The 27,068-nt window shown below is 43.2% G+C and overlaps 1 protein-coding gene across 1 annotated transcript in view; it reads right to left on the bottom strand.

Moving 5' to 3' along the window:
• Positions 1-2,203: 2,203 nt before the first annotated feature.
• The window catches only part of LOC124789336 (UDP-glucosyltransferase 2-like), a 46,247-nt gene continuing 21,382 nt past the window's right edge, over positions 2,204-27,068 (bottom strand). Inside the window, exons 3-7 of the mRNA XM_047256655.1 lie at positions 26,352-26,539; positions 25,812-26,271; positions 17,881-18,103; positions 14,990-15,209; positions 2,204-2,868 (exon numbers count right to left, since the gene is read on the bottom strand). Of these exons, the coding sequence (XP_047112611.1) occupies positions 2,592-2,868; positions 14,990-15,209; positions 17,881-18,103; positions 25,812-26,271; positions 26,352-26,539 (1,368 nt within the window). The 3' untranslated portion in view covers positions 2,204-2,591. The remainder of the gene's footprint in view (positions 2,869-14,989; positions 15,210-17,880; positions 18,104-25,811; positions 26,272-26,351; positions 26,540-27,068) is intronic.

Raw genomic sequence — 27,068 nt, 5'->3', positions numbered from 1 at the left:
CTTCATCCCTTCCCCCTGTCTCCCCTGCCCATGGTATCTGCTCTCCCCTCTCCCTCCCTCCCACTCTCCTCCTCTCTTGTCAAGTCCCCGGACTCATACACGGTTAGTGAACATTCGCGCGCTGGAGGTCAACGCCTCGTGTTCTGTGTGTGCCGTCGTTTTGTGCTTCAGTGGTTCAGTGTTATTCGTTTTGTGCACCTACGTTCACGTGTGACAATTTTCGTTTCTGTCTGTGTCCAAGTGTCTGAACAATTTTATCTTGGACTCTACGCCCGTGAACGGAACCTTGTATTTTAAAATGTGTTGTCTCCGTTTATATGTCCACCATGTTTTTTCTCTAAATGTCTTCATTTGTATATCTGTGTTTCCTGCGGCCAAAGAGCGGCGCCGTATGCTGCTGCAGGCCTGCCTGTACTACAGGTTTCAAAACAACAATAAAGAAAAATTAAAAAAAAAGCTCTGCCAGCCAGTCTAATCTCGCGTACGTTGGTTTACACCTCGCTTCGCTCTAGACAGTTTACTTCCTTGTTCTGTGTACGAGTGGATGTGTTTGTTTCCTTGTGACTCCGTTGTTGGTCGTGTCCGTCCTCTCCCGTTGTGTTATTGTTTGCGGGCCTCTCCGCGGGTCCCGCCGCGCTTTCCGTCAGTGCTACCCCGCGACCGTCCTGGTGGCAGTTACAACATTTCTAACAATTCTGTTTTTGATAATTGATAGGTCTCTACGAAATCTATTCATGGACACTTCATTTATGAAAATCGGTAAAGGTGTCGTCAAGTTATTAATTTTTCAAGTATACTCTTTTCACAAAATATTTAACACAAATAACTTAAAATATATACATTGGTACTCATGTGCATCTAAACCCTTGCACTCGTCATCATTTTCTCCTTTTATTTGTGGTAGCGGATTTCCAGTACCTTCAATGGGTTCAATTTTTTTATTGAGATATCTTATATTCAGCATTTTAGCTAGTCTCTCTGGCCACCCATGACGGCCTTTTCCACAATTCTTTGCCCTCCCCACCCCATCCCCCCTCCCCCCCCCCCGCCACTGTCTTCCCTCCCCCCACTACCCCCAATGGCCAGCGAGCACAAGAAATCCCGATTACGCGTCTTCGGATCATCCTGAACGTCTGTTAGTCACAGGATTTTCATACTTCCAGAATGATCCAATAACAGGGGCTCAAAGATCGCTGACATCTAGAGGCGGAACTTCAAAGCTGGCGCCGCTCTGTACAGTTCAGTGCGGCCCCACGTGACCTGTTACCACACCTCTTTCACTGTCAAACGCGGGATCTCATGGCTACGTCCGTCACCTAATCCACAACTAAATGTGAGCTCAGAGTCATGTTCACTCTCAAAGTTTATGGACACCTTTTTGGGAGCTTTATCGTCTCACATGTCATTTGCCTTAATGGCAAGAAAAAATTTTTAAAATTAGATAACACACCAGTTGAACTTTTCACGTGCAAAGTAGCTGTTCCTTGAAGAAACGAACTTTTTGACACTTCATTTGCATAGCTAGCAACAGCTGTTGGTGAATATTTCAATTTTACCTGAAATCACTAATGACGTTTTTTAGTTACCCTGATTATCTTCAAGCAAGTAAATATTCTTTTACACAACGCGATCCCACGCCGGTTAACTTGTTACCCCATTTATCAATTTCTCACTCTTTTTTGGCTATGAAAATACGAACAAAAATTTTCCCCCAAATCAATGACTAATTTTTTCTTAATTACCTTCATTAATTTCAAGCAAATGAACTCATTTTTGCAAAACTAGACCTCATACTCGTCAATTTAATATCCCATTTGTCCATTTCTCACACAACCAACTGCTTACAGGACAACTAGGGCACTTATATTTCTACGCCGCGCGGGATTAGCCGAGCGGTCTCAGGCGCTGCAGTCATGGACTGTGCGGCTGATCCCGGCGGAGGTTCGATTTCTCCCTCGGCCATGGGTGTGTGTGTTTGTCATTAGGATAATTTAGGTTAAGTAGTGTGTAATCTTAGGGACTGATGACCTTAGCAGTTAAGTCCCATAAGATTTCACACTCATTTGAACATTTTGAACTTATGTTTCTGACCATCATGTTCTAACCAACACTCTTGCCAAATTTCTTTAATCTTAATTCATTGCTTGTCGGCTCTCTACAGAAAAAAGCATTAAAATTTTTTATTTTGGGAAATATAGTAATTTTTTATTTAGGAAAATCGTAAAAAGTGAAATTAGGCTGATTGTTAATCACCTACAGAACGGTAGCAGGTTATAAAAATAAATATAATTTATTTGATCAGCACACATCAAAGACGAAAATGTGTCATTTGATTGCCAGTGCAATGTCTCGGTATAGATGAGACAATCTACAATTACCTGTACAATCCCCCTCACATCACCTTGCATAAATTTCTGGCATGTGGACGCATACAACTTTCACACATACACAAAAACGACTAAAATTACAAACAAAGGTGGTTATCAAACCATAGCTTGCTTGTAACAAGCCATAACATATCGTTTATGTATCCAGTGGCTGTCACTTGCACTAAGGCCTTTACTCCTTTGACGCTAGTGAAACGTTATTCATCATTGAGTCTTTTGTTTTCTGGTCTTACATATGACAGACATCAGATATCTCGTCAGTGAGTACAGCGCAATAGCAGCAATTGTTGCCACAACCAGCATGAAGGCGATGACATCTAGCAGCAGCAGCTGGTACCAGCTGAGATCCATGGCAGCGCTCCGCAAATGTGGAGCTCCCTGGTGCCGTAGTATGTATTCTATCCACCAGATGGCTTGTGGCAGCGACTGTGCCTGGTGCTCACGGTACACTGATGATAACTTCTTCATGTTTTCCCGATACCTGTTGACATCATACCATATCATTAATACATCTTGAGGGTAAACAATACAGTTCTTTCAAAGTGGTAAAAATGGAATGCTGTAAAAATCAGGATATTTGGAAAATATTTTACAAGAATTCATTGCATCTGAGTAAATATGAGGATCTAAATGAATCTACAGACATATTGACGTGCTTTTAATTAACTTGCCCAAACTAGATCAGCAAAATTATTAGTCATACTACGCAGTTATCCAACTTATGTAGGTTAAATACCATATTTTGCAAATGCAGTAATGTCTAGTTACGGCCGAACTCGTTTTACTTTGTTTTAAAGCATCTTCAGTGGCCACTGCAACAGTACTGATTTTCCTAAACTTTGGTTTGGTAGGATCATGAACAGTTATCATGATTTAACTTACTGCTGTTATGGTAGTAGTAAGTTAAAGGACGAGACACGTCCATGATCCTTGCAAATCAAAATTGTAAGGAAAACTATATTATGAAACGAAACGTAGTTGGTCTCTATTAGACTTTATTTCAGTCTATTTAACCTACATTACTTGTGTAACAGCAGCTGGGAAGACAAGAAGACGAGAAACAAAGAAGACAACCTGTTTGTGGGTATCAATGAAAAAATGTCGTGACAGTCGATAGATCTGAGAGATTAAGATGTATCTATTGACATTGACGTTAAAAGATTTTGTGTGATAAATGAACTTCTAAAGAAAGTAGTCCATTTTGGCTTGGTCCATAATTCCGTAACTTCGTTGTAATAGTGGTGATAACATTTACCGATCTACCCATCTAATATCTTACATTCTTCTGTGTCACAATATTTCAAAAACTTCTATTGTCTTGTTGTCTGATCTGTTTAAAGTCAAGGTTTGACTCCCATAAAATGCAACATGTAAATACTTTCAGAAAAGGCTTTGTAATACTTAAATTTTTATTAGATGATACAATATTTCTCTTTTTCAAAAATTTTTGTTTGCTTATGCCATCGTTGGTTATTTTGCTACCCAAAAAGCCAAACTCGACCACTACTTTGTGTCATATTACCTAATGGAATTCCATCTGCATCACCTCATTTGATTATAGTGTAAAATGGCAAGAACTATGCCCCTTACATGAAGTCATTAAAGATCACCTAACTCAAGTTGAGCGATCAGTAGGGCTGAACAAAAATGACTGACAAGGCACAATACATCTTGTAGAGGGTATAGTATGGAATAATTAATGTCTGGTGATGGTTTTAAAGTGATTCACACGATATGAAAACTTTGTGGATACGCATCGATTTACTGGAGGCTAGTTTATCCCAGGGAAGTGTTCAAGAGTTGACCGAGGCAGGCTGGGAGCGGCGAACGGAAGTGACAATAGGCAGCTTAGGGCGGATCAAGCTCTGAGAAAGCATTAACGGGACGCGGCCTCCAGCTGCCTTAAGTTGAGTGACAGTGAGTGGGTGGTTGACCCCATGCTGGTGTACCGGGAAGCAGATGGAGAACTTGTACGCCTGTTGATAAATGTCCGTCGTCCCGTTTTCAGTGAAACATGTGAGAAAGCCACGCAGAGCTATGGTGGAGCGGTCAACAGAGGCCAAAATATGCGTGTTCCTGACTATAGTAACTTCACACTGAATTCACGGTCCGCAGAATCTGAAGTAAATCAGGTGAAGAGCGACAGAATGAAATAAGCCGGCCTCCAAGGGGAACGTAGGACCAAGAAATTTGAAGTACTCTCCTGGGAGTCAGAATTCCGGAAAAAATTGTGTTTTGTGCAGACTCTAACCTTGATGGGTGGTCTGGAAGGAGCTAAATAGCAGAAGTTGAGAGGAAGGGAAATTTTGTGGGAATTTGTTCACTTCCCAGAGTAGGAATTGTTTGGCGCTGGGAAGCAACGCATAATTAACGCGACTTGCGGTGCAATTGACGTAAGTGATTTTGCTGGAGGGGAAACCGAGGTGACGAGAGGACTGGCAGAAGTCTCCGTAGAGGTCGTCCGTTCCCAGCCTGCCTAGAGTGTGGACATGGCGTTCTTTACACAGCTTGCCTGAGAGAGAGTGAGCACCTCTCCAGTTTAGGACTTAGCAAACGGAACGATTGAGCTTGGAGATAGGAAGTTTTGGTTCAGCTATGTACTGAGCAAGACAGCTAGGAGTGAACAGACAAGCGCAGCCTTGCAGCACCACGAGGTCAGTCGACGTCCGGACAATGACGCTGCTCTGCCATGCTGTATTCGGTGATATTGCGCCCGCTCCGGCCACTGATTAATTTGTTGGATCATCGGCAAAGTTTCCACGAGGGTTTCATGGGCCGTGTATTGTAGAAATCTTCTCGCACTTCGCATTACGCCTGGGTCAGTCGATAGGAATTACTTTTGAGTTATCACGCTTTACTCCACGCAAACACAATTTATTACCACTGCCTGGTAGGAGAGTCATGTAATGTGATGATTGAAGCTCGTGAGTTAAAATAAATTTGTGCTAATCTACTGCATCTGTTTTTGATCAAGTAGTTGAAATCCCAAGTCATTTTCTTAATTAATTTTATGTTCAACATTTGCATCTGGTGTTCAATAGCTGAATATAACATCAATGCGCACCCCTCTTTAATTAAAAGTGATCAATTCTGAATCAATTAATGTCAACACTGCCACCGCAGTTCAATCAGGAGTCACAGGGCCTTTTTACTTTCTTTGCGTTATCCAATATTGTGGCAGTTTTGCACTCTCTGTTGATCTGTTAGTCAATTAGCTGGGGTGAACACACGCCAAAACCAGATAAGTGACATGTGGGGTGTTACAATAGTACATTCCACCACCCTTGTTTTAGTTTTGTTGATGTTCATCTCATGGCCTCCTTTCAAGACACTAGCAGATCCAGTCAGCTGATCATCCTAGTACTCTGTGGTTTCTGACAGAATTATAAACTCATCGGCAAAACCTTAAAGTTTTATTTCTTCTCCCTGAACTTTTAACTGCCTTTACTAATTTCTCCCCAAGATCCTTTACTGAGTTGGACAGAAGAATAATTCACTGTGCAGGTTTAAAATTTTGTTGAAGTTCTCCTAGGCGAGCTTGGATCAGTTTAGACTACCACTGGACTGATGCGCCAATAGTTACGTCAACAAGATGTACCGCCAATGCAGCGGAAGTCGAAACGGGACAGAACTCCAAGCACTCCTGTGCTACATAAAAAGACTGGGTGAGGTAACAGCATGTAACTTCGGTGTTAATTTCTAACATGCACCAGGCAGCGACTTTCATTAAAATGTCCTCCCCTGTACAGGAATTACATAACGTGTACAGGTTGAGATGCAGCAACGACGACGTATGGAAGTTTGAGTCTGGCCATGGCTTGTGCGTGGTTAGCCATTTGGTCAAGGCGACAGCTCGCGTAAAGTGGGAAGTCAGGTTCGAATTCCGGTCGGGAACATATTTTCACTGTCGTCATTCGCTTATACAGCATATGGTTGCTTGTGTTGGCAACAGGGAATAAATTTCATGTATTTCATAACAGCTGTAGTCGCTGCAGTTCCTGTACCTTTAGACATGCATGAGTGCCTGAAGGAAATTGGGGCATTCTTTTTAACAACAGAAGCAGTGCAGTATCACACAAAATCGAACGTAGACAGAAAGGACTGAGCTCAGCGACCCAGAATCGTTTTTCATATTACCACAGTGAGACAAGGAGCGCTAACAGGACGGATAAATGAGGAGAAATGTGCTCATACATCCAGAGCCACCACATCATACGCGTGGTCTTGAGCCGTTAAACAGACTTTTGGAGCTCAAAAATACCTTCTGTCATGATGTCATTCTGTCCACATCGCTAGAACCAGAGAGAATGACACACTATTGAGCTTCATGGAAACAACGACATGCTGCTCGATTATGATCAGCCTGCTACTTGCTTGATGACTCCAACACTGAGAGCCAGCCAACCTGTTGCATACCACAGCCGTGGTCTGCCACTGCTCGCTACTGGATCATCGTGGATGCGAAGATTGGTGAGCGGCCAGCCCTCCTCCAGTACTGGGTCATCGCAAATGACCTGCAAACTGCCTTCTTTGCACAGATCGGGCGAGGCGTCTCGACGCAGCTTCTTGGTCGACTCGTGAGGAGTGGCTGCAGTCTTGGTCGATTCGTGGTGGCTGACCAGGGTGTAGCTAGTCTTCACGACAACCAGCATCCTGGACCACACTGAGCAGTCTCCACCTGGGTTGTCTTCGGAGGGCACTGAGGTGGTAGTTGTACTGGCTCATCGCAAAAGCTCTGGGCGGACAGCGCCTTCCTCGACCCATCACCGATGCCAGCACAGCACGTGGCCGTGACACTGACCTGTGGCAGTGACGTCACAACTCGGTGATGAGGCGTCAGCAGTCCTTCACAGGACGTGCACATTCACCTGGCCGCTGATGGCAGCTCTGAAGATCTTTGTAAACTCTGCTAGATCAGTTAATGTTATTACGGATAACTCTGTATCACTGACGCCTTTGGGCGTGCACTGAACTACTAACCCTCACTCCATGTTCGACCTACTGACGAGAACGCGACCTCAACATTGTGACGCCGCAATATCGGGGGCTGCAACAACCGTTTTCTCAATGTACAGACTGCAGAACACAGGCTAGAAATCCCTCTCACTTTCTTCTCAGTTATCGCCCCCCTTTCCTGTTCTTCCCTCTTACAACAGAAGTGTGGTTTCTATTCAATCGCCGGCCGGAGTGGCGCTACAGTCTAGAACGGCGCGACCGCTACGATCGCAGGTTCGAATCCTGCCTCGGGCATGGATGTGTGTAATGTTCTTAGGATAGTTAGGTTTAAGTAGTTCTAAGTTCTAGGGGAGTGATGACCTCAGATGTTGTCCCATAGTCCTCAGAGCCATTTGAACCACTTTTTTCTATTCAGTCTATTGATCATCTTTGACTCCTTTTATTTCATCCCCACTGCCTTCAAAATTTCAAAGAGTATGTTCCAATCAATATTGTCAAAAGCGTTCTCTAAATCTAAAAATTCTGTAAATGTTAATTGTCTTATTTCAGCCTACCTGCTAAGATAAATCTTAGTTCAATATTGCCTCGTTTGTTCCCTCGACTGCCTCATGTATCTTGCATACCAGGTAGAATAGATCCCTCATGGCTGGTTGTCTCAAGGATTTCAATAAATTAGAGAAACTGTGGTCTGCTTCAGGTACCTTGTTCTGTCTTAGGTCCTTCAATGTTCTCTGAAGCTCTTCTCGCTGTATCACATCTGTCTTTTCATTTTCATCTACTTCCTCCTACCTTTCCACAATATTGTTCTAAAGCTTCTTTCCTTTGTATTACTCTTCTATGTATTCCTTTCACCTTTTAATCTTTTCCTTTTTACTTAGTACTGGTTGGGTATATGGATTTTTGATATTTATACCGTTGCATCTCTTTTCATCAACATTTACTAAATTATGTTATATGTGGTTCTATCTTTCCCAGAGTCATGCATGTGTCTCTAGCTTTCCATATCCTCTAGGTACCGCTGCTTACCAATTTAACACTTACTGTCAATTTCATTTGTTAGATGCCTGCATCCATTTTTGCCCAATTCATTTGCTGCGTGTTTATATTTTCTCCTTTTGTAATTTTAATTCATTATCTCGTGTACTGTCAAACAATTTCTACTTGTCCTTGTGTTTATGCCTAGTAGCTGGTCTGCTGTCATCACTATTACATCCCTCAAAGCTACCTACTCGTCATCTACTAATTTCATTTTTCTTGTTTCAGGCAAAAGTTGCTTGGAGCTTTCTTTGAAATTCTCAACAACTTCTGATTCATTACAGGTTCCACTTTACCCCACTTTACGTCCATCTGCAGATTAGGCATTTACACTACTGGCCATTAAAACTGCTACACCAAGAAGAAATGCAGATGATAAACGGGTATTCATTGGACAAATATATTATACTAGAACTGACATGTGACTACATTTTCACGCAATCTGGGTGTATAGATCCTGAGAAATCAGTACCCAGAACAACCACCTCTGGCTGTAATAACGGCCTTGATACGCCTGGGCATTGAGTCAAACAGAGCTTGGACGGCGTGTACAGGTACAGCTGCCCATGCAGCTTCAACACAATACCACAGTTCATCAAGAGTAATGACTGGCCTATTGTGACGAACCATTTGCTCGGTCAGCATTGACCAGCTGTTATCAGTTGGTGAGAGATCTGGAGAATGTGCTGGCCAGGGGAGCAATCGAACATTTTCTGTATCAAGAAAGGCCCGTACAGGACCTGCAACATGCAGTCGTGCATTATCCTGCTGAAATGTACACTCCTGGAAATTGAAATAAGAACACCGTGAATTCATTGTCCCAGGAAGGGGAAACTTTATTGACACATTCCTGGGGTCAGATACATCACATGATCACACTGACAGAACCACAGGCACATAGACACAGGCAACAGAGCATGTACAATGTCGGCACTAGTACAGTGTACATCCACCTTTCGCAGCAATGCAGGCTGCTATTCTCCCATGGAGACGATCGTAGAGATGCTGGATGTAGTCCTGTGGAACGGCTTGCCATGCCATTTCCACCTGGCGCCTCAGTTGGACCAGCGTTCGTGCTGGACGTGCAGACCGCGTGAGACGACGCTTCATCCAGTCCCAAACATGCTCAATGGGGGACAGATCCGGAGATCTTGCTGGCCAGGGTAGTTGACTTACACCTTCTAGAGCACGTTGGGTGGCACGGGATACATGCGGACGTGCATTGTCCTGTTGGAACAGCAAGTTCCCTTGCCGGTCTAGGAATGGTAGAACGATGGGTTCGATGACGGTTTGGATGTACCGTGCACTATTCAGTGTCTCCTCGACGATCACCAGTGGTGTACGGCCAGTGTAGGAGATCGCTCCCCACACCATGATGCCGGGTGTTGGCCCTGTGTGCCTCGGTCGTATGCAGTCCTGATTGTGGCGCTCACCTGCACGGCGCCAAACACGCATACGGCCATCATTGGCACCAAGGCAGAAGCGACTCTCATCGCTGAAGACGACACGTCTCCATTCGTCCCTCCATTCACGCTTGTCGCGACACCACTGGAGGCGGGCTGCACGATGTTGGGGCGTGAGCGGAAGACGGCCTAACGGTGTGCGGGACCTTAGCCCAGCTTCATGGAGACGGTTGCGAATGGTCCTCGCCGATACCCCAGGAGTAACAGTGTCCCTAATTTGCTGGGAAGTGGCGGTGCGGTCCCCTACGGCACTGCGTAGGATCCTACGGTCTTCGCGTGCATCCGCGCGTCGCTGCGGTCCGGTCCCAGGTCGACGGGCACGTGCACCTTCCGCCGACCACTGGCGACAACATCGATGCACTGTGGAGACCTCACGCCCCACGTGTTGAGCAATTCGGCGGTACGTCCACCCGTCCTCCCGCATGCCCACTATACGCCCTCGCTCAAAGTCCGTCAACTGCACATACGGTTCACGTCCACGCTGTCGCGGCATGCTACCAGTGTTAAAGACTGCGATGGAGCTCCGTATGCCACGGCAAACTGGCTGACACTGACGGCGGCGATGCACAAATGCTGCGCAGCTAGCGCCATTCGACGGCCAACACCGCGGTTCCTGGTGTGTCCGCTGTGCCGTGCGTGTGATCATTGCTTGTACAGCCCTCTTGTAGTGTCCGGAGCAAGTATGGTGGGTCTGACACACCGGTGTCAATGTGTTCTTTTTTCCATTTCCAGGAGTGTAGGCTTTCGCAGGGATCGAATGAAGGGTAGAGCCACGGGTCGTAACACATCTGAAATGTAGCGTCCACTGTTCAAAGCGCCGTCCATGCGAACAAGAGGTAACCAATAGCACCCCATACCATGACGCTGGGTGAAACGCCAGTATGGCGACGACGAATACACGCTTCCAATGTGCATTCACCGCGATGTCGCCAGACACGGATGCGACCATCATGATGCTGTAAACAGAACCTGGATTCATCCGAAAAAATGACGTTTTGCCATTCGTGCACCCAGGTTCGTCGTAGAGTACACCATCGCACCCGCTCCTGTCTGTGATGCAGCGTCAAGGGTAACCGCACCCATGGTCTCCGAGCTGATAGTCCATGCTGCTGCAAACGTCGTCGAACTGTTCGTGCAGATGGTTGTCGTCTTGCAAAGGTCCCCATCTGTTGACTCAGGGATCGAGACGTGGCTGCACGATCCGTTACAGCCATGCGGATAAGATGCCTGTCATCTCGACTGCTAGTGATACGAGGCCGTTGGGATCCAGCACGGCGTTCCGTATTACCCTCCTGAACCCATCGATTCCATATTCTGCTAACAGTCATTGGATCTCGACCAACGCGAGCAGCAATGTGGCGATACGATAAACCGCAATCGCGATAGGCTACAATCCGACCGTTATCAAAGTCGGAAACGTGATTGTACGCATTTCTCCTCCTTACGCGAAGCATCACAACAACGTTTCATCAGGCAACACCGGTCAACTGCTGTTTGTGTATGAGAAATCGGCTGGAAAATTTCCTTATGTCAGCACGTTGTAGATGTCGCCACCGGCGCCAACCTCATGTGAATGCTTTGAAAAGCTAATTATTTACATATCACAGCATCTTCTTCCTGTCGGTTAAATTTCGCGTCTGTAGCACGTCATCTTCGTGGTGTACCAATTTTAATAGCCAGTAGTGTATTACAATCTTCATAAATTGTATCAGTTTGGTTGGAAACGGTTAAACAGTAAGGTCAGTCACAATACGAGAGTAAGATTCAAAATGTGATTTTTAACTGTTAAAGCTATATTACAGTAAGAAGAACGCTAGACTTAACACAGAGAGAGAAATATGTTTTGCGAGAAGATCTAAAACTATTAGGAACTTGATAAGACATGAAATTTATAAATAGAAGCATTAGGAAGCAAACTAACAAAAATTGAAAATACACAGTGGTTTGACAGCTTATCTGTAAGCATTTAGCTTTAGAATGAGTGTCAACTGTAACATGATACATAGAAGCTTCAATGAATACACAACGGAATATATAAAAGACAGAACAGGATGAAGGACAAGCTGGCGAATTGAAGAAAATAATGTAAGTTAAACCCTCATACTGAGACTAAACGGAATATTCGGAACCAGGCTAGTTAAGTGTTGCAAGTAAACAGGTTTCACTAGTAAGTGAGTAACTGCGACAGAGTTCACCGAAATCAATCTTGCAGAAAAATAAAATTCCAGTTTTGAGGTTTCTGTTACGTATTTACAAAATAAATATAATCGTAATACAGTTTATCCAGTGCATTTCATGGTATAGCTCACTATATTTGTAGTTCTCTGGTCTACCTAGATGATACACAACATGCCAAAATCTGAACGAACTAACTTCTCTACATCCACTGCTATTCTCCCACGCTTTCGGCAAGTTTTCAGTTACACCATACAGCGCTGAAAAATTAACGCTACGGAAAGTTACATAGTGATAGCTATCATTGTAAGTGAGACCTAACACTTGGATTTCAAAAAAGACATCATATCATTCAAATGTGCAAATGTGTGTGAATTCCTGAGGGACCAAACTGCTGAGGACAACGCACACACCCATGGCCAAGGGAGGACTCGAACCTCCCGCCGGAGGAGCCGCATCATATCATTGAGATGTGTTCTCCCTCTTTAACGAATCCTCTTCCAAATTTTCCTAGTCGAGTTATCCTTAGCTCCACTCCCAGCCTGCTTGAATATCTGGTTGAAAAGAACGAAGTGCTTGGTTTGTAAAAAAAAAGAGGTTCTGGTATTGTGACCCTCCAGGGATATTTTTTATATTTGGATGCCTTCAACTGTTATTTTAACTCTTTTATGAGCAATTTAAAAGTGTGAATTCAATATTTGTATTGAATTTTCTCATGCTGAGTAATTAGAAGGAGCGATCTGTTTTACTTGGTACAAAATTTCTAAAGCCAAGATCGCCGTGTTCATTTTGAGTTGGGCCTCACGCAAAGTTGTTATATAATATGTGTGTGTGTGTGTGTGTGTGTGTGTGTGTGTGTGTGTGTATGTGTGTGTGTGTTTGTGTTTGTGTGTGTGTGTGTTTTTGTTTGTCTGTTTGTGTGTGTGTGTGTGTGTGTGTGTGTGTGTGTGTGTGTGTGTCAGGTGGTTTGTTTCCATCTACATTGAATTCCTGTAAGAAATTTTTCCATCCAGCAAGCAAATAATAATCATAATATGTAGTACAATTACATATGCCTCGTTACTGTTCTAGGTTACAATGTGTTACGTCAGTTTAAGCCACAACGGTAACCAAGTGCAGGGAAACTGATTGCTCAAGCAGAATGCAATCGAAGCAGTACTCCTAACTTTGTAACCAAAAAGAATTATGAGTTGTGAAAAATAAACTGGTACTAAAAAAAGGGAGAGGTTCTCCTACCTTACTCAAACAACAAATTATAGTAGAGGCACGCACTAAGTGAAATCAATGAGTGTATTTCTGTAACAACCCATTTCCCTCTGAGCAGCCATAGCGTACGGATCTCCGTGCCGGCGCGTTCACAGGAGCTCAGTCCGTCAGTTCACCTGATGACGGCGACATGTATGATCGCCGAAATATTGTGCCCGTTGGACACTATAGACCGGCAGCACACCCGTGGATATTTTGACTATCAAATACGCCGGGAGAAACTCAAGAATCACAAAATGAAAGTTGTCTCTCGTTTTATGAAGATAATGCTACTGGAAAATGACAAACTGAGAGAAGAACTGCGCACTGGAAGAGTAACTTGTTAGAAATAAATCCAGTTGTGCAGTGCTGAGGAAATAGATTACAAAATGAGATAAATTAAAATTTTTGGTGTAGTTGGAGAGTATTCAGAAGAGGATTGAAAACAAATATTAGAACATAGAAATACAGGAGGTTCATTAACTAAAATGAAACTGAAAGCAGTAAGAAGACCAAGAAATATGTGCGTAAGCTTCTAATTGCTGACATAATGGAAAACCAACAAAAAATATTTTTATTTTAAATTTGTACAGAAACACACAAACACTGTGCAAGGAGTTGTTGATACTGCAGATAGAGAAAATAGTCTAAACATATGTAGTTGATGTAATGTGTTACATATGATATATAGCAAAGAAATTAATAATACAGTAATAACACAGAGTACCAAAATCAGTCTGCTAAATTTCGGTTACACAATAAATCACTCAAATCTAAAGGCCGTAGACTGGACTAAATACTTCGGGATTACAAATACGATTAACTTATGCTGGAACGATCACATAGATAATGTTGTGGGTAAAGCAAACCAGAGACTACGATTTATTGGCAGGATGCTGACAAAATGCAGCAGGTCTACTAAAGAGACTGCCTACACTACGCTTGTACGTCCTCTTCTGGAGTACTGCTGTACGGTGTGGGATCCGGATCAGATAAGATCGATGGAGGATATCGAAAATGTTCAAAGCAGGACAGCTCGTTTTAAATTATAGAGAAGAGGGGAGAAAGCACCACGGATATGGGGTGGCAATCATTAAAACAAAGACGTTTTTCGTTGTGTCAGGGTCTTCTCACGAAATTTGAATCACCAACTTACTCCTCAGACTGTGAGAGTATTTTGTTAGCTCCCACTTACATAGTCAGCAATGATTATCATAACGAAATAAGAGAAATCACAGCTCGCAGAGAAATATTTAAGTGTTCGCTTTTCCCGCGTGGCGTACGAGAGTGGAACAGTAGAGAAACATCTAGAAAGTGGTTTGATGAACCCTCTCCCAGGAACTTAATTGTGAATTCCTGAGTGATCATGTAGATGTAGATGTAGAGTATAAATAGCAACAACAAATGATATCTAATATTGATTTTAAACATAAACCATGTTGCAATGATGGACTAATTGACCCACTTACTTTCTCCTTGTTACAAACTCATTCCCATGTGTGGTAAGATGACGAAACCACGTAACTTAAGGGAATGCAGACTGTTAAACTTGTTTAGTGAATAGTTACATCAGTGCTGTGTGTCTTAATACCACATTTAGTTTTAGTGTTACTTATAACTTAATAAATTAGGTTGTTATTTGGACTGGGACCATGGTGAAATCAATGAAATTATGATTTGTATTATTCGCAGCATCTGTATTATTACACAGAAGAAAAATTTGTTTACCTTGGATTCCCAAGAACCGTTTGTATAGCTTCTAAAACGGTACCCTTCGTGACGTGCCGGAACTGCAGCCTGTAACCAATCTCAGCAGCTACGAATTTTTCGACATTGTAGTGCTGGTCTCCCATGAACGGAATTCCAATTAGAGGAACACCATAGTAAGTGGCTTCATTGAAACTCTGCAGGCCACCTTGCGTGATGAAGACTTTGACGTTAGGATGTGCTGTGGACAGCACACGAGTGTGTTACTAATGACACAGAAGTCACTGTGGCTTGATAACTTAACCATATGAAAACTTTTTAGAGTTTTTTAATATAAAACAAGTGCTGAATTCTTCTAGTAATTGATGAGTGGGACACAAGTGATATCCAGCAAAATATATCAGAGATTTTAGAGTAAATTTTCATTAGAAGAATATAGTTATAAAAAAAAAAACATGTACTGCAATACTGAAGGTTGTAGAAGAAAATGAAGGATGTTTTCGTCTTGATATTCAAACTATCGGGAATGGAACAGAGAGAAAACAATCACAGATGAGGTAGATAGTCACAGCCCCGTCGTTTTCGTTTGAGTTTGGGGCACTCTAGACCGATATAATGAGCGCCCACAATACTTCTTCATGTATGAGAATTTTTTATAACTAATGAAACCTTTCCTTTGAATAGATTGAAAAACAGATATAGTCATCATACAAAATAAATCACTTTATAAATATGTAGCAAAGAGATAAAAAGAATTTGAAGTCTTGACTGACTTTGATTAGCTATCACCATCAATACAAAGCATAAAGCTTCTCTGTTGAGAAAAAAGAATGGCGCGGTATGCAAATTTGAAATCCAAATAGAAAAATTAATCTCTTTCATATTGCAGTAACATTACGTACACTCTACCCATCACTTATTGCAAGAAAAGACTAATTTGACCAGATAGTTATATTTGGCAATTGCACTAAAGGTACTACATTAAATCCTTTTCTTCATTTCTCTTGTTCAGTGAGTTTGCACACACCTGATCGTTAAATAAGGTGAATGCTATCACAGGACATGAAAAACCATAAGAGCATGGTAGACTGAGTGAATTAGTCAAAAATTATTAGGTAATTTAGCATTATATACTTCGGAGTAAGTGTTGACAGTGTTGATTACCGCAGTTACGGCAGCCACCTAATCTTGAGCATTCTTCTGTAGCACCACACTTCAAAAGCTTCTATTCTCTTCTTGTCTACACTGTCCCTGTTTCACTTCCATACATAGCTACACTCCATACAAATACTTTCAGAAAAGACTTCCTGACACTCAAATCTATACTCGATGTTAACAAATTTCTTTTCTTCGGAAACGCTTTTCTTGCTATTGCCAATCATCATTTTATATCCTCTCTATTTCGACCATCATCAGATATTTTGATCCCCAAATGGCAAAACTCATTGCGAATATAAGTAACTTTCAGAGTTAGATCTTTTGTTAATGAAAAAAATTGGTCCTATGTATAAATAAAAAGAAATACATATAAATATCGCGGTACAGGCAGCCTGGTGAAAGCCTTTGGAACTGACGCAGTTTCGGAGGTTTCCGTGTCATTGTGCTGGTCTTCATACTCATCCAGCCATACTCATACTCCTATGGCGTCACGAGGTTCAGCAGAGTGACCCTGCGACTTATCTTAGAAGACAAGTTACGGAAAGGCAAACATACATTTCTAGCATTTGTAGACTTAGAGAAAGCTTTTGACAATTTTGATCGATTTCCTATCTTTCTAATTCTGAAGGTGGCAGGTGTAAAATACAGGGAGCGAAAGGCCCTTTACAATTTGTACAGAAACCAGATGGCAGTTATGAGAGTCGAGAGGCATGAAAGGGGAGCAGTAGTTGAGATCGGAGAGAGAGGGTTGTAGTGCATCCCCGATGTTTTTCAATCTGTATAATGAGCAAACAGTAAAGTAAACAAAAGAAAAATTTGGAGTATGAATTCACGTCTAGGCAGAATAAATAAAATCTTTGAGGTTTGCCGACGACTTTGTAATTCTGTCAGAGATAGGAAAGGACCTGCAAGAGCAGGTGAACGGAATGGACAGTGTCTTGAAAGGAGGATATAAGATGAAAACAACAAAAGCAAAACGAGGATAATGGAATGTAGTCGAATTAAATCGGGTGATGCTGAGAGAATTAGATTGGGAAGTAAGACACTTAAAGGAGTAGATGAGTTTTACTATTTGGGGAGCAAAATATCTGATGATGGTCGAAGTAGAGAGGATATAAAATGCTGGTTGGCAATGACAAGAAAAGCGTTTCCGAAGAAAAGAAATTTGTTAACATCGAGTATAGATTTGACTGTCAGGAAGTCCTTTCTGAAAGTATTTGTATGGAATGTAGGTATGTACGGAAGTGAAATATGGACTATAAACATACAACGTAAACTTTCACGGCCGGTATTGTCTTCACTTAAAAGTATTAAGTGAGGACTATAAACAGTTTAGACAAGAAGAGAATAGAAGCTTTCGAAATGAGGTGCGACAAAAGAATGCTCAATGTTAGATGCGTAGATCACGTAACTAATGATGAGGTACTCAATAGAATTGGGGAGAAGAGGAATTTGTGGCACAACTTGAATAGAAAAAGGGATCGGTTAGCAGGACACTTTCTGTGGCATCAAGGGATCACCAATTTAGTATTGGAGGGAAGCGTGGAGGGTAAAAATCGTAGAGGGAGACCAGGAGATGAATTCACTAAGCAGATTCAGAAGGATGTAAGCTGCAGTAGTTATTCGGAGATGAAGAGGCTCGAACAGGACAGAGCAGCATGGAGAGCTGCATCAAACCAGTCTCAGGACTGAAGACCACAACAATAACAACAACAACAACGTTCACTGAACACTTTGACATAAAATCGACGTACCTAATACGGATTGTTGTGGAATCCACTTGGACTGTTTCACATTAGGTGGCAGGTCTGTCGCATCGTCTTTCTCCCATTTCCAGAGCACTCTCTGCGGCAACTGGGAGAAGGCGTCGAGAAAAGCCCGCCGCTTGTCGGCCGGCATTGTGCTTCCCAGCACGTTGGTGCCCAGGCTGAAGTAGATCACACCCTCAGTAGCCCCGTCCAGCCAGTCCTGGATGTCCTGTCGGTGAGACACGGAGAGTGTTAATGTGTAAATCCCGTTGTATCCTCTGAACTCCTTGATCAGTCAAGGAGTTCAGGTGTTCGATAACCTCTTTCTATAGTGCCCACAGTAACAGAACGTACTAAGACCATGATCAGCAAATGAACAAGACAAAGGTAAAAAATTTCTTGGCAGATTAAAACTGTGTGCCAGACCGAGACTCGAACTCGGGACCTTTGCCTTTCGCGGGCAAATGGCAAAGCATTTGTCCGCGAAAGGCAAAGGCCCCGAGTTCGAGTCTCGGTCCGGCACACAGTCTTAATCTGCCAGCAACTTTCATATCAGCGCACACTCCGCTGCAGAGTGAAAATCTCATTCAAGACAAAGGTAGCTCTCCGGCCGCGTTTGATCGAACAATACTCAAAAATTTCTCCTGATCGAGAAGTGTTTAGTTTATTGTGGGGCATATTTAGCAATAGACGTACGTCACGTGATCATTGCACCGCATCTTTCCTCTGATGACTCTTCGTATCTATTTATTAGTTCACTGACATCTTACTGGCAGTGTAATGCAAGTAGTATGAAAAACGCTCTATGCAATCTACCGAATTAGCGGAGCTATTGAATGAACGCTCCACAGACACGAATACACTCCCATGATACTTTCTGATCTTCTACAAATTTCAGAGAGAGAGAGAGAGCGAGTTTGTAGGTCTGTAGCTGATAATCAACAACAACTTCTCCTCATAGTTATTTCTCGAAACTTTCCAGTCACTTCAATTCAGTCTTCTGGGGTACGACTGGCATTGTCTCAGAAGCTTGCCTTAGATTCTGCTAGCACCACCCTCCGTGAGTTATGTAGGATTTCGGAGAGTCCGCAGCACAGTTTCGCACTCCTATACAAGGTTTCCTTTGTTTTATTAATTCCGTATCGAAACATGCGACGTCTGTCCTCAGAATAGAATACACTGCATTAATGGAACACTTCCTTAGGAGGAAAATGGCCCCCGTATAATAACATTCGTTTTAGCGCACAGTGGCTATATGATATTTCTCTTTCATGGCTATGATATGGGATACAGTGTGACGCATATATTTGAAAAAGTCCGCTATGACACTCCAATAACTCTGGACACTAAGTTTTTACCTCTATTTATGCTGTCTGTTCTCTCATTGTGTAACTGGCATGCCTTCAGGAAAGAAGTTAGTCACCCCCGCAGGTATGACGCTAAAATCGAGTTACATCAGCTCCAGCCTCGATAACAAAAAAAAAAAAAAAAAAAAAAAAAACAAAAAAAAAAATAAAATGGCTCTGAGCACTATGGGACTCAACATCTGAGGTCATCAGTCCCCTAGAACTTAGAACTACTTACACCTAACTAACCTAAGGACATCACACACATCCATGCCCGAGGCAGGATTCGAACCTGCGACCGTAGCAGTCACGCGGTTCCGGACTGAAGTGCCTAGAACCGCACGGCCACCCCTCTATAACAGCCTCAAATAAGTGTGGAAGAGTGTCACCAAGTTTCTTTGGGTTGCCATATCCAGCCGATCCCTTAGAGTCGTACACCTACTGTCGTATCGGCCGCCGCACAGCAGCCGTCAACTCGGCGCGGCGTGCTACAACACGCGCGGCACTGGGCGAGTACCGCTGGCGCCGCACACGATGTCAACAACTGGCGCAAGTGATAGCGGCAGCGTACACACCACTATCGATACGGATTACCCTGGCGGCGCCGCCCTTGCCACCAGAGTGAGCAACCGTATAAGGGCGCCATTTACCAACACCCTGATTGGCCGGACCTGTGGATTTAAGCGAGCTCCCTGAGCCCGTTTAACCAGTTCAATCTTCGCCGATGACTGTGTCACTACCCGGCTGCTGGATTCACGACGACCGAACCGTACTGTGGACTCCCTGGCTGGAAACTTGCGACGCGTCGGTATCGACTGGTTGGCAGTGGTTTGGACTTTTATTCTCTACTAGTGACTCTGATTTCTCCTTGGCGCTACAGCCAGCGAAGTGGTGTGTGGTCGAACTTAAGTTTTGTTTTTGAGTGACAGAAGGTCAAATAATTTGGTTATCACGGAATATTTGTTGTGTTATAGTGCGGACATAACACCTACCGAATTGTGGAGAGGTTCATAGCAACGTTTTGCCCTCTGTTCCAAATGGTCCTGGACAGTTCTTGTAGGATGAAAATAGAGTGATTTAGCGGGCCGGTCGAGGTGTGTTTAGGACGCCTGAGCGTTCATCAAGCAGGCTATGGACCCATAACAAAATTACCCCTAGAAACAATTGGGAAGATTAAGTTTCTAATATATTGCGATTCCATAGAGCCTACCACACCGCAGAAATTTTCTGTTCGTTGTCCAGAGAAAAACTGTGAGGAAAGTGATGGCTCTCGATCTCCCACCATAACCCAGTCCATAAACATGTGGTAGAAAATATGAGGTAGCCAAGGAGGTGGAAACGTGGGTTCTACTATGCCAAGACTGCTTGGTAGCTACAAAGGAAAGCACAATTAATTAGCAGGAGTACAAAATAAGGAAGTATATATTACTTAACTTTGTTGTAGTCCATGATCTGTTGGTTGACAATTATAGAAGACGCGACTAGACTAAGCGTCTGTAGAATGAGATAATTTACAAGTCACAAATCTTGCAGTGACGAATTAATCTCTCGTAATCTTGAATGTCGAATCCGGTGAATTTGGAACTGGGCTACAAAGACTTGATGGCAGCAACGACTGAGCTGCAGACGATGACTGACTAACATCGGCGCTCGCTAACCACTGAGCGCGGCTACGAACTGTAGACTGGCACAACTGCACTACTCTCCTGCTGCACATGGAGTGGCCTAGCGGCGCCACGTGGCGAGTATAGGTACTGCGACTGGCTGTGTACTCTTTGGCTAGCACCATAGAGTAAATATCTCTGGAGTGAGCATTCACATGCGCAGAACAGATTTTGTGCTGTCAACATACATTGCCAGCCTGGTCACGTGATCTCGGGACGCCGTAGATTTGTCCGACATTTGTCCTATAAATTTTGAATGTTGTCACATCGCTAGTGAAGACAGATTCCGTTCGTAAGTGCTGTGGATTTAGTAGAGACGTTTTGCAGGCACCATAGCAGTTTACGTCTGATATTTGAAATAAATTGGGCTCTTAGGTTTGAAGAGCAAGCTGAACGAGCATGACGTCAAGCTTCACGTCAGCATGTATTTACATTGTCTTTCATGTCACGTCTCGTCATGTCGCTTAACACAGTACTGAACGGCGAAATTGGTGTTTTGAGTCACCATCCCTAATATGCATTAAATGTTAGAGTATGGTATCAGAACTGAGGAGCTAACAACGACAGAATTTGTCAATGGCCGAAGCAAACTTTATAACCTATATTCTTGATCAACTATGTTTGGTAAATTACTGAGAAGTGAGACAACGTTTCAAAACATCGACAATTATTTGCTATGGAAAATATGTACATTCATACACATCAAAAAAAGCTTCAAACGAATTAATGAAGTCTGTTAAACTTATCCATTACGTTTTTTCTTACGTAATTAATAACGTCATAAACAATTGTATTTTACATCTTCATTAAAGCTGACTTTTTTGCTTAAAATGTCATATGGTGGAATTTGCTTCGCCTGCTTATGTTCATATACATATACATTGTGAGCGTCAGCGCCGTTGTGTTATCGTAAAACCTAAGTAACTTCTCGCCTTCAGATATACGACCTCGGTTGTGTAAGGAAGCGGAAAAAATATCCCAGTCGTCATGGAACATCTCCAATTTGTCACAAAAACAGAGAGCTATTATAAAACAAAGATTATGAAGATACAACAGTACAAAATCCACTATTATAAGGAGAATGAGCGCGACGAAAATAGGTTAACTTAAGATGTTAACAGACTGGTACCGTTAAAGTGTTCTTCCCGAGAAACCTTGACGTACCGTGAAATGACGTGACGTTCCGTTGACGACCTGTGGGAATACCTCCATTCGAAAGGCATTGTAGAATGTTTTGGTGTTATGTGACGAGACGTGACGTTACCTGATGGCGGACGCGAATTGGCGGTAAACAATCTACGTCGTCCCTAGATCACGTGACAATTCCAGTTTAATGTTGACAACATGCGCAGGACGCTATGCTCGCTCCAGAGATATTTCTACTCTATGGCTAGCACAGCCGCTCTTCTGTTCCGTTTATCAAGAGAATCGCATCCGGTGGATCGATTTCTCAGGCGGCGGTGTGGTCGTATGACTGACGACATCACAGGAAAGAAGAAAAAATTTAAATCCTAAGGAAATAATATTAGGAAAACAAAAGGGAATTGGTATGTCATCAGTTCTAGTTCGCGTTAGACCCAAAATTGAGCTATTTGTACATAATGTTACTTTTCAGCTTAACTTAAAAGAATACCCTGTTCCTTCTGAAGAGCTGTAGGTGGTGTGGAATTGGTATCAAACGGTCATGAGACCCTTCTAACGTAAATAATGAGAATGGAGCGATGTGCATGTACCAGCTGTTTGTATGGAGTCAGTGCAGTAAGGTGTGTTGACGCGCAGATGACACAATCGCAGGAAGAAAGTATAGTGTTTTGACGAGCCCAAGAGCACACTATGAACGAAGTTTCTCGATTTGTTGGCGAATTAACGACCACTGCTGAACGTGTCTACAGCGAATGGTGTACCTCTTGCAGCAGCACGTCTTCAGTAAGCCAAAGAGGACTGCCCAACGTGACTACAAGGGATGGCGTTTCACTTAGGGCAACACATCTTCAGTGAATCAAACAACACACAAATTGGACAGTAACAGGCTGGGGTAATGAGTGTGGTCTAACGAAACGCTAATTTGTCTCTCTTCAGATGATACTAGGCGTCGTGTTCTGAGACACTGCAACAAGGCATTTACCCCGCAATCTGCAGAGTATGAAGTTAAGACCGGAGGTGGTCTGTGATGTTCCCGCGGTCTTTTCCGCACTAAGACTTGAGCCCACTTTTTCATGTTACCGTGAACATACAACATTCTTCATGATGTGTATTATGTGGACAGCTCTATCTTCTAAGATATAGCAGACGTGTTCTTAGTGCTGTACGTGCACATTTTTGGTTTGCCGAACACCTATTTCACTCCCAATGGTCCTCCAAATTATTCGGTATTAATGCCAAGGAAACAGGCAAAAGGGAATACAAATGGATAGAAAATTAGATTAACAGGAGGTGCAAAATGGCTAAACACCAGTGGCTAGGGGACAAATGTGAAGGTTTAAAGGTATATTTCACTAGGAGAAAATAAATACTGAGCTACAGTAAAATTAGAGAAACCTTTGGAGAAAAGAGAATCAGCTGCATGAATATCAAGGGGTCCTAAACAGAGAAGGGAAGGCTGAAAAGCGGAAGGAGTATATAGAAGATCTGTACAAGACAGATGAACCTCAAGTCAATAATGTAGAAATGGGAGGGGCCATAGATGAAGATGAGATGGGAGATATGGTAGTGCAAGAAGAATTTGACAGAGCACTGAAAGACCTAAATCTAAAACAAGGCCTCGGGATAGACAACATTCCGTCAGAACTACTGATAAGCTTGGGACAGCCAGCCACGACAAAAATCTTCCATCTTGTGGGCGAGATGTATGAGACAAGAGAAATATCCTCAGAAGTCAAGAAGAATGAAGTAATTTCAATTCGAAAGAATGCAGGTGTTGACAGTTGTGAAAATTACCGAACTACCCGCTTTATAAGTCATGCTTGCAAAATACTAACACCAATCTTTACAGAAGAATGGAAAAGCTTGCAGAAGCCGACCTCGAGGAAGATAGGTTTCGATTTCGGAGAAATGCAGGAACACGCGAGCCAATACTGACCCTACGACTTACCTTGGACCGAGCGAGGTGGCTAGCACACTGGACTCGCATTCGGGAGGACGACGGTTCAATCCCGCGTCCGGCCATCCTGATTTAGGTTTTCCGTGATTTCCCTAAATCACTCCAGGCAAACGCCGCAAATGCCAGGACGGTCCGTTTGAAAGGGCACGACCGACTTCCTTCCCCGTCCTACCCTAATCCGATGAGACCGATGACCTCGCTGTCGGCCGGCCGGAGTGGCCGTGCAGTTCTAGGCGCTACAGTTTGGAGCCGAGCGACCGCTACGGTCGCAGGTTCGAATCCTGCCTCGGGCATGGATGTGTGTAACGTCCTTAGGTTAGTTAGGTTCAATTGGTTCTAAGTTCTAGGCAACTGATGACCTCAGAAGTTAAGTCGCATAGTGCTCAGAGCCATTTGAACCATTTTTGAACCTCGCTGTCTGGTCTCCTCACCCAAACAACAAATAAACCTACGACTTACCTTAGAAGATAGGTTAAGGAAAGACATACCTATGTTTACAGCATTTGAAAATTTAGAAAAAGTTTTTGACAATGTTGACTGGAATAATCTCTTTGAATTTGTGAAAGTAACAGGGGTAAAATACTGGGAGCGAAAGGCTATTTACAACTTGTACAGAAACCGGATGTCAGTTATAAGAATTGATGGGCACGAAAGGTAACCAGTCGTTGAGAAGGGAGTGAGACAAGGCTGTAGCCTATCCCCAGCGTGATTTAATCTGTACATTGAGCAAGCAGTAAAGAAAACTGAATAAAAATATGAAGTAGGAATCAAAGTGCATGGAGAAGAAATAAAAACTGTGTGGTTTGTCAGAGACAGTAAAAGATTTGGAATAACAGTTGAACGGAATGGACAGTGACTAGAAATGAGGAAAGATGAACATTGACAAAAGCTAAACAACGATAACGGAATGTAATCGGATTAAATCAGGTGACGCTGAGGGAAAATTAGAAAACAAAATACTTCAAGTAATGGATGAGTTTCGCTATTTAGGCAGGCAAATAACTCATGATGGCCGATTTAGTGAGGATATAAAATGTAGGCTGGTAATGGTAAGAAAAGCGTTTGTGAAGAGGAGAAATTTGTTAACATCGAATATAGTCTTAAGTGTTAGGAAGTCTTTTCTGATTTGTCTGGGGCGTAGCCATGCAAGTAAGTGAAACATGGACGATAAACAGTTTAGACAAGAACAGAGTAGAAGCTTTTGAGATGTGGTGTTACAGAAGAATGCTGAAGATTCGATGGTCGGATCATGTAATTATTGAACAGGTACTGAACATAATTAGCGAGACAAGAAATCTGTGGCACAAGTTGGCTGAAAGAAGGGAGCGGTTGACAGGACACATTCTGAGACATGAAGGGATCATCAATTTAGCGCTGGAGGGTAGTGTCAGGGTAAAAGCCGTAGAGGGAGACCAAGAAGGATCTAGGTTTCAGTCGTTATTTAGAGATACAACAACAACAACAGTGCCACAGAAAACGTCTCAGACTATTTGGTGACGAACTTCCCACAGTTTGGCAGCTCTGTGGGATATGGCACACCTGCAGAGAAGTGTGTACTCTGCTCACCATCTATCAAAGCTACAGGAGCTGTTAAATGGTACAAATGTTATGTCTTTTGGGGATTACTGATATTTTTTTTTTGTATCCTTAGAACATAGAACAACACCCAGAAGCAGTCACAATACCCTATCTACAAATGTAAACGTCGATTCGTTCCAAATCCACGAAGTACCTCATGATGGAGTATACAGTACCACTGTTTGAATAAAAGAATAAGTGACACGTGAATTATTGAATACCACTGCTTACAATCTAGATATACTGTACCTTGGGAAGAGGTTTAATATCCGGCTGGATGTGTAGCCCAGTGACTTCCACGAAATTGGGTAGATTAGGTCTGGGGTAGCTTTCGGTGAAATGGTTGGTGATGAGCATCAGACTGAAATTTCTCTCAAGTTCGAAGATCGATGGGACTTCAGAACCAAAGTAATTCTTCAATATAACGTCGTGTTTCGGCAACACAACATTGAACCACAGATAATTGAAGTAGAGCCACACGTAGGAGCTGTAGAGCCTCTGCCAGAACGACAAGTGGTCCGGGTAAGCATGGACCCACCACGGCGAATAGGCTGGGTTGTCCGGGTTGCCGTGTGTCCAGTGGGTGTAAGGGTACGCTCCGAGGGTCACGAGCCCCACCACTGGTGGGGAACCCACTGCGTGAGCCACGCCGTAGAAGCACGGCACCAGCGCTCTCTCCATGATGTACAGGTCGAACTTCGACGGCGACCTGTAACAGCAAATGTGTAGGTGGATATGTGTCTTCTGTACTGAAGCAACTGAATGTTTAGAGTAAGTAAAATCACGCACTTTATGAAGCTCATCATCTCTGGACTTTTAAGCCCCTCTTCACAGAGAGCAGGTGACATACCGGCCATCCGTGACACCATCTCCATAGGGTTCCACTCGTGCATGACCACCTCCATCCAGTTGACAGACTTCCTAAGGAATTTGTACGCAGGAGATATGTCGACCTCAGTCAAATTTTTTATTGGCTTCTGTAAACCAAAAAAATTAAATAGAACGATAACAGGCATCTATTCAATCCTTACCAATAAAATTAATAGGATGCTGAAATCTACAGAATCTTCCAACAGTGATAAAGGTAATCTGTGACGGCCACAGCCCTACACATATCGACCCTGGTAAACTGGCAATGTGCGTACAGGTATTTAACAGGTTCGATGGGAGACTCCCTACTTGCCAATATCGGTTGGCTGGAGTGCTTCAGCAACACAGACAGATGTACTGCAGGTACAGCGACAACGAAGGGTAACTGTTCAGACGCCAGACAAACGTTGTTATGGCTCCTGGAGAGAGGCAGTAGCCTTTTCACTAGTTGCAGGGGCAACTGTCTGGATTGTTAAGCAATCTGACCTTATAATAGCATCCAATATGACTTGCTGCACTGGTACTGTGAATGGCTGAAAACAAGGGAAAACTACAGGACTTATTTTCCCTGAGGGCATTGTCGTCTGTTGCGTGGTTAGATGATGATGGCATCTTTCGGTAAAATATTCCGGAGGT

The sequence above is a fragment of the Schistocerca piceifrons genome, chromosome 3 (assembly GCF_021461385.2).
Source record: "Schistocerca piceifrons isolate TAMUIC-IGC-003096 chromosome 3, iqSchPice1.1, whole genome shotgun sequence".
NCBI classification, from domain to species: domain Eukaryota; kingdom Metazoa; phylum Arthropoda; class Insecta; order Orthoptera; family Acrididae; genus Schistocerca; species Schistocerca piceifrons.
Note: the sequence above shows the minus strand (reverse complement) of the source record. Positions and strands in the feature narration are given on the sequence as shown.